Source organism: Pituophis catenifer, unplaced genomic scaffold (assembly GCF_029215685.1).
Source record: "Pituophis catenifer annectens isolate HBS135680 unplaced genomic scaffold, rPitCat1.0.hap2 SCAF_3, whole genome shotgun sequence".
NCBI lineage: Eukaryota > Metazoa > Chordata > Lepidosauria > Squamata > Colubridae > Pituophis > Pituophis catenifer.
In genome coordinates, this window is record NW_027256883.1 from 7,236,690 (window position 1) to 7,251,875 (window position 15,186).

At 39.7% G+C, this 15,186-nt stretch overlaps 1 protein-coding gene across 1 annotated transcript; it reads right to left on the reverse strand.

Annotated features, from left to right (window-relative positions):
- Window positions 1-12,520: 12,520 nt before the first annotated feature.
- On the reverse strand, window positions 12,521-14,695 carry LOC139315600 (proto-oncogene Mas-like). Its single transcript, XM_070941995.1, has 3 exons — window positions 14,632-14,695; window positions 13,734-13,794; window positions 12,521-13,582 (listed from the first exon to the last, which is right to left on the reverse strand). The coding sequence occupies exons 1-3, from the start codon at window positions 14,657-14,659 to the stop codon at window positions 12,604-12,606; spliced, it is 1,068 nt and encodes a 355-aa protein (XP_070798096.1). The 5' UTR covers window positions 14,660-14,695; the 3' UTR covers window positions 12,521-12,603.
- Between the last annotated feature and the right edge of the window lie 491 nt (window positions 14,696-15,186).

The following is a 15,186-nucleotide window of genomic DNA, read 5'->3' on the forward strand; positions in this document are numbered from 1 at the left end:
CCCTTTGGTTCCAGTTTCGTATCCCATGAATCTTAATCTCCTGGATACGTTTTCTCCCTTTCTCCTCAATTGTTTAGGTATGTGCACGTCTGCAGTAACTCCAAATATGTGCATGTGTGCTAATTTAGGTTTTCTATTGTACATCACCTCATATGGTGTCTTATTCACAATACTGGACCATGTTCTATTTTGAGTGTAATTTGAATAATGTAAGGCTTCTGACCAAAATTGTTTGCCTAAACCAGCATCCTCTAATGTGCATCTAATCATGGTTTGTAGTGTGGAGTTCTTTCTCTCTGCAATCCCATTTTGAAAGGCAGAAAATGGATTGGACGTGAAATGTAGCATCCCTCTATCCTTTAACCATTGGGAGAATTCTTTAGACATGAATTCACATCCCCTATCTGTCATAATTTGTTTTATTCTGATATTATGTTGTGTTTCTATGCGTTTGTAGAATTCCTTAAATTTCTGAAAAGTTTCATCCTTGTGCTTTAATGTGTAAACAAAACCATAGCGACTGTAATCATCTACTATTGTTAGGAAGTAACGTTTTCTATAGGTAATTGATGGAGTTAATGGACCAACTAAGTCCATATGTACCAAATCAAAAATATTGTTAGTTGATCTGTTAGATTTTTTTGGTCTAGGACTGGTTTTTAGTTTGGTGGATTTACATACTGAGCATTCTAAATAATTTTCACAATTTTTTATTTTTACACCTTCTGCGTGTTCAGTCATTTTTTGTACTACAGGAAAGCTAGCATGTCCTAACTTCCTATGTAAGATATGAGCACACTCATCATGAATTGGTTTACCTATTTTTGGTTTCTTCTCATTGTGTGTATTTTTGTTATCATGAGTTAATTTACATTCATCATTGTCACTGTTACTGACATTTTCATCATCTGCTTCAATACAATCTTCCATATTTGAATCAATGTTATGTAACCATCTTTCTTTGGTTATCAGATAGGGTAGACCCCCTTTTATCATCACAGTGCCTACATTTGTTTTGTTCTTTTCTATAGTTGCTTTCCCCTTTGAGAAAACTATATTGATGTCAGATTCTCTGCTTAGTTTTATAGCACTTAGTATGTTGTGAGGTATTTCTGGGATTAATAATACCCCCTCTATTTTCCCTAAACCAGGCAAGGTCACATTTCCTCTGCCTAATACTTGAACCTTTTCTTGATTAGCTACCTTTATCACAAACTTATCTTCTGTAAATGAAGATAATATACTTTTGTTATTAGTGGTGTGATTTGTTGCACCAGAATCAATAAGCCAATTATTGTTCTCATCTTGTTGTGTTTTGGTGCTGTCTTGTTTATTTAGCCCATTTAGTGACCCAGATTTTCTCTCTTTTGAATTTTCTCTACCCCCTCTACTTTCTCTGTAGTTTGGTGGACTTCTATATTTGTGTCTATCTGTGGAAGATTGTCTGTAATTGTATTTGCTCCTATATTCTGGCCTATGTCTCTCCCTTGGGACTTTGGGACAGTCTCTTCTACTGTGTTCCCTGGATCCACAATTGTGGCATCTAAAGGCTTCATTATATTTATCTTGAAAGACTACTTTCCTAAAAGATTTGTGTTCTGTTTGGTTACTGGAACGATTTTTTCTTGAATTGTCTTCTGCTATCAATTTGTTAGATAGACTTTCTATTGATAAATATCCCAAATTAATGGTATCTAAGTGTGACATAAAGCTATCCCATGATGGATCAAGTGAATTGATAATAACGCTTTTCATAGTTTGATCTGAAATCACTTCCCCCCTCAATTGCAGCTCAGCTCTTATTTTGTTTAGATTTATCAAATGTTCACTTATAGAAACCCCTGGTTTCACTCTAGAAGAAAAGAAATCCTTAGACATTCTTGTGGTTGTGGCTACGCTATCGCTGTGAAATAGATTAAACATGCATTGAATTATTTCTGATACAGTTAGGTTTGGTTTGATGCTATGATACATTGCAGGAGACACGCTAGAAATTATTATGAAAAATGCTCTATGATGTAAACAGTCTATTTTTAAAGTCCAAGGTCTTCTTGGAGGACTAGTTATAAAGAATAGTAAATTTTCTTTCATAAAAATAACCTGAAGCTGTTGGTACCACTCTTGTAAATTAATGCCATCAACTCTAAGTTTTGGGAAGTCACTGGGTAAGTTCCCCACATTATTTTGTCCATTACTTACAACCTGAGGCAGTCCGTGGTCTCTCAAGTGCAGGAAATTACAGAACGGCATTGGGATGCTTGTAACGAGTCTGCGCGGTTCTCTGGCCAGTTCAAGTCTTTCGGGGCCGTCTACGTAGTTTTGCACATGCGCGTTGCTCATTTCTTCTTTGGCGCCGTTGTGGAAGGTTCTCTCCATTTCAGCTCTCTCGATCCGCTCCTCTTCAGATGAGTCGGTCTCTGGCTCGGTTTTTGGGGCTTTGGTGATGGCGGCGGTTCTTCTCTTTCTCTTGTGTGTGCTGGCACTCGATTCTGTCTGCGGTGTAGGGCGGAATCGGCATGGCTCTCTGGGCTCGGGTGTCGTCGTTTTCGAAGTCAGGATGGGAGCGTGCAGGTCTTGAGTTGTCGGTTTGATTTCTTGCTTCTTCGTCGATGTCTTGGAGATTTTCAATCTTGGCCCAAAAGCAGCAAAAAGCGTTTTCATTGCTGACTTTACTTGAGACTTTGTTAAATCGTCTTCACTTTCTGATTTTGGTTCATCTGAAGAGTTTGAGACTTCTTTTTCACTTTCTTCGTCTGATAGTGTTTTTCGCGCCAGAAATTTTGAACTGAGCGTTTTGATTGGCTCTGCTTCACTCTCTTTTGAAGTTCGTTGAAACCAAGATGGCTGCCGTTCAAAATTTCGCGCGGGGTCACATCTTTTCTTTTTTACAACTATTTTCTCAGTAGTCATTTCACTCACAGTTTTTTGATCTTTGGGTTTTTCTTTAATGACGTTTTTCTCTCTCGCTGCTCCGCTGTTCCTCAGCATCTCCTGGAGGTCCGCGATGAGGCTTTCATCATTCTTTTGGCTTTTTAGTATTTTTAATATTTCTGACCTGAGTTCGTTATTTTCTATCTCGATTTCTTCCTGGTCGTTATTTTCACTCATCAGTTCTTCTTCTTCAGTGGTGTATTCTTCGGATTCTCTCGAAATCGCATTAGTGGATTCGTTGATCATCTCTTGATCAGTTTCTATTTCTTTGCTGTAGGCCCTGGTGTTGGGCCTATCTTTCTTGGACATTTTTAATTACTTATTGAGTCAATTAACCATCCTCTGCTACCAGCTTGTTGCAATATTTTCAGGATCAGACTCAATAAAGATAATAGAAGTTATAGGTTTAAATATAATTCTCTTTAATCATAATAGGCATTCTATATTCGCTGAATATTCAAGATAGAAGCAAGCAAAAATGGGGAGGATGGCTCCTTTTATATACAAGGGGCGGAGCCAGGAATGGGAGTGGTAAAATATGAATACATTAAAGCTCAAGTAATAAGTTAACCCCTGATGTTCCATATATACATTATTTACACATTAGAGAATAAGGCATTTACATCTGACACTCTCCCTCCCTCTCCCCCTCTCCCTCTCCCTCTCCCTCCCTCTCTCTCTCTCTCTCTGTGTTCTTGGCAAGTACAGATCCCTCACCTCTAATCCACAATGGAATGGAAAGGAGACTGAACAGATCTTTTATTCAATGGCAAGAATAAACTTTGCGATCCGCATCTTCATTTAAGTTTTATTTTCTTTCTTTTTCTTTTTTCTTTTCTCCTGCAGGGGGCATCGCAGGTTTTTGTGGTGTTTTTTTTTTTGTTTTGTTTTTTAAAACCGATGAATAACGACGACTTACCGGTAGGCGTGCAAATGACGCAGTCGTGCAAGCTGAGACGATTGCCTGGTGGCCAGAAGGAGGCTGGGCTGATTTGGCTGCCCTTATAAAGCAGCTCCAGTTCCTCCCTTTGTCACTTTCGGAGCGGATTTTTCTCGGCTGCAGTTTAGAGCGACCGTCTCGAGAGGAGCAAGGAAATCTGGACAGCCGCGCTGGGAAGATGCTTGCGAAGCGGCGCTTTCGGCTTGGCAAAACCGGTCAACCCTCCCGGAGGAGGCTTGGAAGAGCCCATCGCCCTTCTTGGACGAGAGATTTGGAGAGTTTGGCGCCGGATCCCCAGCTAACCGGATTGAAACCAGAGATGTCCAAAGTGGAGAGAAGAATATATATATATATATATATTTGTGGATTATTAAACAGCAACAGCCGTTTATGTTTATGGAGATTCTCAGTTATTTTTTTTTATTATTGAATTTCATGTGGTTGTCCCCAAAATGCTTTTTCAAGAGGCAATTTTACTTTTTAAAGAGGTAACTGGACTTTTTTGGGGGGGATTTCTTTGCAAAAAAAAGCACCTTTGGGAGCATCGACCATCATCGTAAACCATCGTCCTCTTGTGGGAGGAAAGGATTATAACCGACAGCATAAAAGCTTGGCTGATTTTTCGCATCGCAGAAGGCGGATATCGGTAGCCGAAATGGATGTTTTTGTTTTTTAAAAAAGGGGGAATTTACGTTCCTGGTCTTTTCTTTCTTTCTATTTTTCCTTTTTTTAAAAAAATTCTTTTTTATTGGTTAAAAATTACAAACAAACATAAATACGACAATACAACATACCAAACAATAAACATGAATCAAGTCTTACCACTTCTTTTTCAACATTGTCACATCGGTAGACTGTATTTATATTTCTTATCTATATATCCATATATTTACATATAATGCAATATGTTAAACTCCGTATTTAATTAATTATGTTTCTTAATTGGTACCCAATTTTTGTCTATAAATTACGACCTCTCTTTTGTGTCCCTATTTTTATATTCCTTTCTTTTTCTCCAACCAGTTATACCATTTCTGCCATACTATATAATAGTCTGTTTCATCTTTTTCTAGTAATTCTTTTGTGAGTCTGTCCATTTCTGGACATTCCATAATTTTGGTGATTATTTTATTTTCCGTTGGTATGTCTTCATGTTTCCAATTTTGAGCAAAGAGTATCCATGCTGCCGTTAGTATGTGGATAATTAGATATTTTATTTCTTTTTCGTAATGAAATTACGAATTATTTATTTCTTTTTCCTAGTAAAAAGACTTCCGGTTTCATTTCCAATTTCTGGTTTATGATTTCTTCTATTTGTATCTTTATTGCCTGCCAGAATTGTTTTGCCTTCTGGCATGACCACCACATATGGTAGTAGGTTCCTTTTTCTTTAGCCCTTGGGGCGCGTTTCTTTCTCCCAAGGAGAACTTTTTCGCCTGGTTAACAGAGTTTCCTCCCTAGAGAGAGACTCACATTGGCATCTCGTAGGCAATCAGCTGAAGGTTTTAATATTTTCCTGGGGATTTTTTTTTTTTAAAAAAATTGGTTTTGACTTTGATTTTGAATGTCTGGCGTGCAAGCTGCGTAGATTGCACCATGGTTTTTTACTTTGCACTTTATTGCTTTTATTCTACATGGTTATTTTTTAAAAGAAGCAGTTAGATTGTAAACCACATAGAAAGCTTTGGCCATTGGCCAATTTGAAACTCTAAATAAATAAATTGAGCCTGAGTGGTGTAGGAGGCTAATGCCTCCTATTAAGGCAGCATTTAACATCCAGCTGCCTGCAATTACTGCGAGTTCAATTCTCACCAGGCTCAAGGTTGACTCAGCCTTCCATCCTTTCTAAGGTAGGTAAAATGAGGACCCAGTTTGTGGGGGCAATAAGCTGACTTTGTATAAAATATACAATAGTATGAAGGCTATTGCTTAATGCCTTGTAAGCAGCCCTGAGTCTCCGGAGAAGGGCGGCATATAAATTAAAATATGTATATATATTCCCTTGACTTTTTTGTTTGTTTGTTTGTTTGTTTGTTCCTCCTTTAATTTTAAGCTCTTTGGGAGGTATTTTTGGGCATCACTTCAAGACCTAATCTGGGTTGATAAAATGGGTGTATATGTTAAATTTGGAGGATCATCAATGAGCGGTTAAAGTACAATAAAACTACAACGGCCCCAGCAGGCTTGGGGCCATTGATCTCGCTGTTCTATCTTGCGAGATCCAGCCATGGATGGTGTGCATGTGTTTTTAATGTTTTTAAAATGCTTTTATAATGTTTTTTTTTTAAAAAAAAATATGTTCACTGTTTGTATTATTTCTGTTGGTAGCCGCCCAGAGTCCCTAGGGAGTTGGGTGGCATAGAAATATGACTAATTAAATTAAATTGATTAAATTAAATATCTTTTTGCGGAGTTATCTTCAGTTAAGGCTGGATAGAAAACCTCTAGGGAATTCTAGGGAATGAAAAATCACTGAAAGCTGATTTTGATGAGATTGGACAACCATTTCTCTGAGATAGTATAGGGTCATCTGGGGTTGGACCCAGTGGTGGGTTGCCCCCGGTTCGGACTGGTTCGCATGGACCAGTAGTAAAACTGGTGGGAGGCCCCGCCCACCACCCCAGATGTCACCATTGGCAATCTGAGCATGTGCAGATGCAAGGCGCCCATGCAAGCGTGCATGATCCCATTGCGAACCGGTAGTAAAGGTAAGTAGAATGCATCCCTGGTTGGATCAGAAGACCTCCAAGATCCTTTCCAACTCTGGTATGTTGGAATTTGGGAGAGAAAGATTTTAATTGGTCAAATCCATATCTCTCTCTCATCTCTGTCTCCCTCCCTCCCTCTCTCTCATCTCTTTCTCCCTCTTCCTCCCTCTCCTTCTCTCTCTCTTATCTTCATCTCTCTCTCTCTTATCTTCATCTCTCTCTTATCTTCATCTCTCTCTCTTATCTCCATCTCTCTCTCATCTCTTTCTCCCTCTCCCTCCCTCTCCTTCTCTCTCTTATCTTCATCTCTCTCTCTCATCTCTTTCTCCCTCTCCCTCCCTCTCCTTCTCTCTCTCTTATCTTCATCTCTCTCTCTCTTATCTCCATCTCTCTCTCATCTCTTTCTCCCTCTCCCTCCCTCTCCTTCTCTCTCTCTTATCTTCATCTCTCTCTCTCTTATCTTCATCTCTCTCTCTTATCTTCATCTCTCTCTCTTATCTCCATCTCTCTCTCATCTCTTTCTCCCTCTCCCTCCCTCTCCTTCTCTCTCTTATCTTCATCTCTCTCTCTCATCTCTTTCTCCCTCTCCCTCCCTCTACTTCTCTAACTCTTATCTTCATCTCTCTCTCTTATCTTCATCTCTCTCTCTCTCTTATCTTCATCTCTCTCTTTCATCTCTTTCTCCCTCTCCCTCCCTCTCCTTCTCTAACTCTCTCTTATCTTCATCTCTCTCTCTCTTATTTCCATCTCTCAATTTCTATAGCTTCTTAATCTCTGCCATCATCATCATCTCTCTCTCTCATTATTATAGAAGCTTTTTTTAAAAAGTTAAACATTAATCTAAACTAATTTAAAGTAAGGAAGAAAAAAGAAAGAAAGGAAAGAGAGAGCAATAGGTGCAGAAACAGAAAAAAGATCAAGAAAAAAAGAAGATACAAAAATGCCTTCCAATATTCTATGCAGCAGTTATAAACACTATTACATATTAAACTCTCTTCAAAATTATATCATAACTCTTTGGACATTTGACCTCATAAATAGTTTACCACTTAATTAGTAAAATCAGTCTCATGCTGCAGATACCTTCTGCGATTTCTGTAAGATGATGTTCCTGGAGTCTTAACAAAGTAGAGATTCCTCCTTATATTTCAGATTACCTTTTTAAATTTTTATTTTGCATCCTCCTGTTCTAAAATTCTTAGGAGTTTAATTTCATCTCCAGTTTCTGTCAAATTTTAGGGCAATCTTTATTGGCTTGTTATCCTAACTGAAAGTAAGATTTTAAGGTTGGAAAAACAAGTGGAGAAAACTTCAAAATGCGGGATGCAGTGATCCAGATATAACCATTGAAAAGGAACGTGTCATTTTTCTCTGCTCTTCCTCATTCAGTTTGAGCATGTGTAGCCAACATAGAATTGAGGATAGTGGAGTGGATATGTCGTGATCTCTTCATCCATCAATTTGAAGTGATAGAAGAGTAATTCCGAAGAAATGGAAAATCACTCTTGGCAAGCATAGAGGCGAAAGTGAGAACAATCCAGCATTAACATGAATCTTTGGGAAAGATAGTTTTGGAAAATGTGCAGTGGCTGTAAGCAAACACGTGATTCCTACACAACACAGTGATTTATTATTAATTTATTTGCTAAATTTAAATCCTTCCTTTTATTGAACATTCAGAGTGGATAACAACATATAAAATAGAAAGTATAACCCAGAAGAATAGATGGTTACAATTTTAATTAAAGCAAAATTAAAATCAGTGTCACTAAAATTGAAATCCATTGTGCAGTATAATTAAACATGCATGGCACATTAATGAAGCATATATATTGGATGGATGTCATGTGGGTAGCAATAGCACTTAGACTTATTTATTTATTTATTATTCAAACTTCTATACTGCCCTTCTCCTTTCGGACGTCAGGGCGGTGAACAGCCAAAATAAAAACATTTATACATAAGTTACAGTTAAAAATAGATTTAAAATAATTAAACAAATTTGGCCCGTAATTTAAAACTTATCAATTTAAAATCCGTATCAAATTTTAAAACCAACCATAAAATCAAGACAGACCGGCTAACTGAAAAAAATAAGTTTTTAGGGCCCGACGAAAAATCCGGAGGTCGGAGATTACTCGTATCTCTGGGGGTAGATTGTTCCAAAGGGTAGGTGCCACCACAGAGAAGGCTCTCCTCCTGGGGGTCACCAGCCGGCATTGTCTGGCCGACGGCACCCTGAGGAGGCCCTCTCTGTGGGAGCGAACTGGCCGGTGGGAGGCTGTTGGTGGCAGAAGGTGGTCCCATAAGTACCCCGGCCCTAAGCCATGGAGCGCTTTAAAGGTGAAATCCCCCATGACCACTTATTTACTTTTTATTTATTTACTTCAAATTTATATACCGCCCTTTTCCCTACGGACTCAGGGCGGTGTACAGCCAAATAAAAACACATAATAAATACATTTTTTTTTTAATTTGATTTATATGCCGCCCTTCTCCGGAGACTCAGGGCGGCTTACAATGCGTTAAGCAATAGCCTTCATTCTTTTGTATATTTTATACAAAGTCAACTTATTGCCCCCACAAACTGGGTCCTCATTTCACCTACCTTAGAAAGGATGGAAGGCTGAGTCAACCTTGAGCCTTGGAGAGATTCGAACCAGCAGAAATTGCAGGCAGCTGTGTTAATAACAGGGTGCACTAAACCCCTGTACTATCAAGGCTCTTAATTGAGAACAGATTAAAAGGAAATATCTCAATTTGGCCCAAAATTTAAAAAGACAAACAAATTTAAAATCATTTAAAGGATTTGTTAGGCCAGCCCGGCTTGTTGGAAAAGGTAAGTTTTAAGGGCACGGCGGAAGGCACAGAGGTCTTGGATTCTCCTTATCTCTGGGGCAGCTGATTCCAGAGGGTGGGAGCCCCCAAAGAGAAGGCCCTCCCACTGGGGCTTACCAGCCTGCATTGCTTGGCTGATGGCACCCTGAGGAGGCCCTCTCTGTGGGAGCGCATGGGTCGATGGGAGGTCGTCGGTGGCAGAAGGCGGTCTCGAAGATAACTAGGTCCTATGCCATGGAGTGCTTTAAAGGTGGTAACCAACACCCTGAAGTGCACCTGGAAGACCACTGGGAGCCAGAGCAGCTCACACAGGAGCGGTGTTATGCGGGAGCACCATGCAGCTCCCATAATTACCCGCGCGGCCGCATTCTGGATCAGTTGGCGCCTCCGGGTGCTCCTCAAGGGGAGCCCCATGAAGAGAACATTGCAGTAATCCAGGCGAGAGGTGACGAGGGCATGAGTGACTGTGCGCACGGAATCCCGATCAAGAAAGGGGCGCAACTGGCGAATCAGGTGAACCTGACAAAAGGTCCCCCTGGCAACAGCCGTCAGATGTTCCTCCAAGGACAACTGCATATCCAGGAGGACACCCAGATTGTGCGCCCTCTCCATGGGGGCCAAAGACTCGCCCCCGATAGTCAGCGATGGAGTCAGCTGACTATATCAGGATGCCGGGAACCACAGCCACTCAGTCTTGGAAGGGTTGAGCTTGAGCTTGTTCCTCCCCATCCAGATCCGTACAGCCTCCAGGCACTGGGACATCACTTCAAGGGCATCGCTGGGGTGGCCTGGGATGGAGATGTACAGCTGGGTGTCATCAGCGTACTGGTGGTATCTCACCCCAAAGCCACGGATGATCTCGCCCAGCGGGTTCACATAAATGTTGAACAGAAGGGGTGAGAGGACCGACCCTTGTGGCACTCCACAGATGAGAGGCCTCGAGGTCGACCTCTGCCCCCCTGTCAACACAAACTACAACCGGTCAGAGAAAAAGGAGGAGAACCACCGTAACACGGTGCCCCCCATCCCCAACTCTTCCAACCGGTGCAGCATGATACCATGGTCGATGGTATCAAAAGCCGCTGAGAGATCTAATAGGACCAGAACAGAGGAGCAACCCCTGTCCCGAGCCCTCCAGAGATCATCAACCAACGCGACCAATGCTGTTTCCGTGCTGTGCCCAGGCCTGAAACCCGACTGGAATGGATCCAGATAGGACGTTTCCTCCAGGAATTGTGGGAACTGTCGTGCAACCACACTCTCAACAACCTTTGCCACAAAGTGAAGGTTGGAGACAGGATGGTAGTTAGCCAATACTGCCGGGTCCAGGGAGGGCTTCTTGAGGAGAGGCCTCACCACCACCTCTTTCAAGGTATATACTGCTTCACAGTGCTTTACAGCCTATGCGATTTACAGAGTCAACCTATTTGCCCCCAACAATCTGGCTCCTCATTTTGCTGACCTCGGAAGGGTGGAAAGTTGAGTCAACCTTGAGCCTGGTGAGATTTGAAATGCCAAATTGCAGGCAGCCAGCAGTCAGCAAAAGGAGCCTGCAGTACTGCACTCTAACCACTGCGCCACTAGGGCTCTTCAGAATCTTCACCATGCTAACTCAGGTTTTAGGGATGATCCCTTCTAGACCTCTTCCTGCATATCAAAGACTCAAGGCTGATTTGCCTTTTGGCTCCTTGAGAAAGAGGCCTTCCCTTCTGAAATCATATCCCCAATACCATAACATCAATCAAATTTAATATTTATTTTGGTTATAGACCAGATAAAAAGGGTAGAATGCAAACAAAAGCTAAAAAAAATATTATGAAAAACTACTATGTCATCTAGCTAGCTACATCTCCATTTCCATCTCCATGTCCATGTCTATCTCTATCTCTATCTATCTCTATCTATCTCTATTTCTATGTCTAATCTATCTCTACCTCTACCTCTCGTTCTCTCTCCCTCTCTCTCTCTCCCTCTCTCTCTCCCTAATCAATCAATCAATCAATCAATCAATCAATCAATCAATCAATCAATATCTATCTATCTATCTATCTATCTATCTATCTATCTATCTATCATCTATCTATCATCTATCTATCTCCACACACACACACATTATATATACATACTTGGTACTCGTTGTTAATTGGTTCTGAGAGGCAGGATGAAATTCAATGAGTTTCAAAGCAGTTGAGTATCAGGGTGCCTGTCTCTCTTTCTCTCCCTCTCCCTGTATCATCTATCTATTATCTACCCATCTACCTATCTACCTACCTACCAATCTATCATCTATCCATCTATCATCTATCTACAGAAACACACACATACACACAATCCTTTAAAAAAAACAAAACAAAAAAACCCCCTCTATTCCAAAAGTAGCCATACAGAATTACAGAATAGAAACCCAGGTGAGGTTTGTGTTGAGAGAAGAAAGGTCTACTAAGGTCCTCCTAGTCCAGAACTTTGCCAGGTGACGTCAGTGCCAGCTAAGAAATCAGGACTTGAAATAGCTATAAAAGATTGCCTGGAAGGAAGGCTTACGATGATAGAAGCTACATACCTTTAGTCAAGAAAAAAAAGCCACTAATTAATGATTATGAATAATGAACTCTAATTTTAAAATATAATTGAATGTTATTCTGTCTGAAATTTTTCAGAATCAAAAATGGCACATTTTATTCCAAAAAACTGTATCGTGTACAGCACATTTTCCCCTTCTCCTTCATTTCTATTATATGTATATAAACTTTCTTGTCACAAAGAAAAATGCATAAAATAAAGTACATATTATAAACATTTCATTCAGTAAGACCTTATTTTCTCTGAAAATAAGAGCAGATCTTATATTAATTTATGCTCCAAAAGATGCATTAGGGCTTATTTACCAATTAGGTCTTATTTTGGAGAAAATATGGCACTAAATTTGACCCTCTGGCTGACAATCTTAACTGGGAAACAGGATGCTAATTATGAAAAAGGAATTATATCAGCTAAAACGTTTCCTCTTGAACAAGTTCTTTGAATTGAAAAATGAGGACACAGCAATACTTCCTGTTTTCATAGTTTTTGTTTTTAAGTACTTTGCTCAGTAAATTGTATCACATCTATAAGTTCCTAAGGAAAGCACATATGATGTCTGAATAAGCTTTTACCTTAAAATATTTTATATGCAATATTTTTGACTCTTCACAACTGGCTTTCATTCGTGGTTTCCTGATCTTCGATGCTTCCCCTCTCATCCTTGAAGACTCTTTGCAGAGCAACCTTGTAAGATGCTCTGGGCTGATCTTTTCCTCTCTTCTTCCTCCCAACTAAGAAATAAAGGAGTGGGTTGATGCTGCTGTTGAGAGTGCCACATCCTACCCCAATGGTCAGGAGGAGGGGATTATAGGAAACAAAATATTCCATGACATAAAAGACATTCATTGGGAGAGAAAGCAGGAGGAAGAAGAGGAGAGCCAGAAAAATGGTAGTGAGAAGTTTCTTTTGATTGCGTTGCATTTTAGACCTCATATGAATCAAGAGAGTCACAGTGGACACAACCATGAGAGGCGTACAAAGTAAACCATTCACAATCAGATGGTAAAACAAAGGTGATCTTCCATAGGTTCTGGTCTGGTGGAGAATGAAGTGCACTGCAGAGAGCAGGAAGGAGAGGATCCAGATGAGGCCACAAACAAGTGTGGATAAATATGGAGGACGATGGCAGCGATGCCAGAGAGGGAAAAGGACAGCCACACACCTGTCCAGGCTGATGGCCGTCAGCAGAAACTGGCTGGCAGAATAGGTGAAGAAAAAGAATTCAAAAAGTAAGAAGAAAAAGGCATTGAGAAGGTGTGTTTTGTGACTCAGAGTAAACACTGACACAAATATAGCTGCAGTAATGAGGGATGTGATGACCCCAAAATCAGCGATGGAGAGATTCAGGATGAAAGTGGTGAAAGGATTCCTCTTAATGGAAAAGGCCAGGAGATAAATTGTCATTCCATTTCCCACCAGGCCAAAAATGCAAATAAGGGCAATGACGCCATTGAGAAGATTTTGTGTTAAATTATCAAACGGTTGATCGTAAGGAGAAGAAAAAATTTCTGGTATTTTAGAAACATTTGGAGCAATTCCAGTAGTATTGAAACAACTTAGAGGACTTGGAAATTTGTTCTGTATCCTAATAACACAAAGAAAAAAAAAAGAGAATCAGTCCTTGTTAGTGAAATACATACATACTGTAGGAAGGTCCCACCCTCTTCCCAGATTAAAATATTCTTTATTCTTAATGTTAAAAAGAAGCAGAATATTTTGTATCATAATATACTTACTCATGTATTCCGTGTACCACAGCAAGGAAGTTATCTGGTTTATCATATTCTGATCCATTACCTAAGGAAGCAATTATAGTAAATTATTATTTTGATCAATAACAGCAGGCAGCAAAAATGTTAATGTGCTTTAGAAACTTCATCCACACAGATTTGTTTCTTCCTGAATGGGAGTCTGTGAATGTATAAATAAAATAATCTCTAGTAGGTTTTATTTTCCTTTCATTGCCCAGATGATCATTAGCCAATATTCAGTCTTTGTGATCCTCTAAGCTGCCCCAGAATTATTTCACCTGATAATTAATTCATTTTTTTTAAATGTTCATTTTGAATGGGAAACTATTTTCCTCACCCTTGCTTTTCCTTCATTTTCAGAAATGCTTTTAGCCCCTAATCATTTTTCCCCCAAATTAAAGAAGAACAAAGAGGTTGACTCCATCCTTGTGTCCTTCCAAAGGACAATTCTGGGAGGATGTGGCCTGCAGGAAGCGACAGGTGTCAGTGTGTTGATATTCTCCCTAATACTTAGTTTATGAATAATTCCATTGGAAGCCATTTTGTGAATGCACCCACTGAATGTTTTAGATTAATAGATTAACAGAGTTGGAAGGAACCTTGTAGATCATCTAATCCAACCCCACACACAAGCAGGAGACCCTACACCATCTCTGACAAATGGCAGTCCAATCTCTTCTTGAAAGCTTCCAGTGATAAAATGCCAATGCAATCCCCAACCTCAGGAGAGAATAAACCACAGGAAACCATGAGTTGGTGATAGAGTTTCAATGTTGGAATAAGCTCATAAAGCATTATGAACTCTTGAGGTTTTGGTTATCAGTAGTTCCCACAAAGGAAAGGAAAATTTATATATATCATATAGTTTTCATGATGTTCATACCTCTTGAGTTATTAAATAGTTGCTCCATTGTGCAAAAAGTGTTGTTTCCTTTCTTAGATGAGTTCACATCAGTGGATAAGGTAGACCACCTGGGGTAATGTAATTTAAAGGGAAATAAAATTATTAAAAGAAAGAAAACTTGACTTGTCCTCTGATTGTCCAAATGGCTGGAAGAAATTGTATTCTTGGAGAATTTCAAGTCATTATTGGTTTGCATCAACACATGAAGCAATAAATTGCATTTACAATTACTCTAAGAAAGACTTTTTTAAAAATGAGGAAAAATCTTCAAAAAATGGGGCAGTTTTTCAGTTAATAACAATAACATCAGAAAAGAATTTGTAAAAACGTATTAAGGTTTATTGGAGTCAGAGATGAGAAGACTGGTGTCACACCAGTCTGGTAAAAAGTTGTTGGAAAATTGAGTTTAATGTCTCTGGAGAGTCTTAATCATCCAAATCATGGTTGTCCAAAACGTCAACTGGACTTCCTTTGTATTTTCTTTGAAAACTTTCTGCTTCTCATCCAGAACCTTCTTCAGTTCGCAGTTAAAGT

Bases quoted from the DNA above. Each gene is read 5' to 3' on its own strand.
- LOC139315600 (XM_070941995.1), bottom strand. From the start codon at position 14,659: ATGGAGCAACTATTTAATAACTCAAGAG. The intron at 13,795-14,631 runs GTATGAACATCA...TTGCTTCCTTAG, and splicing joins ACTATTTAATAACTCAAGAG to GTAATGGATCAGAATATGAT. The intron at 13,583-13,733 runs GTAAGTATATTA...TTGTGTTATTAG, and splicing joins GTGGTACACGGAATACATGA to GATACAGAACAAATTTCCAA.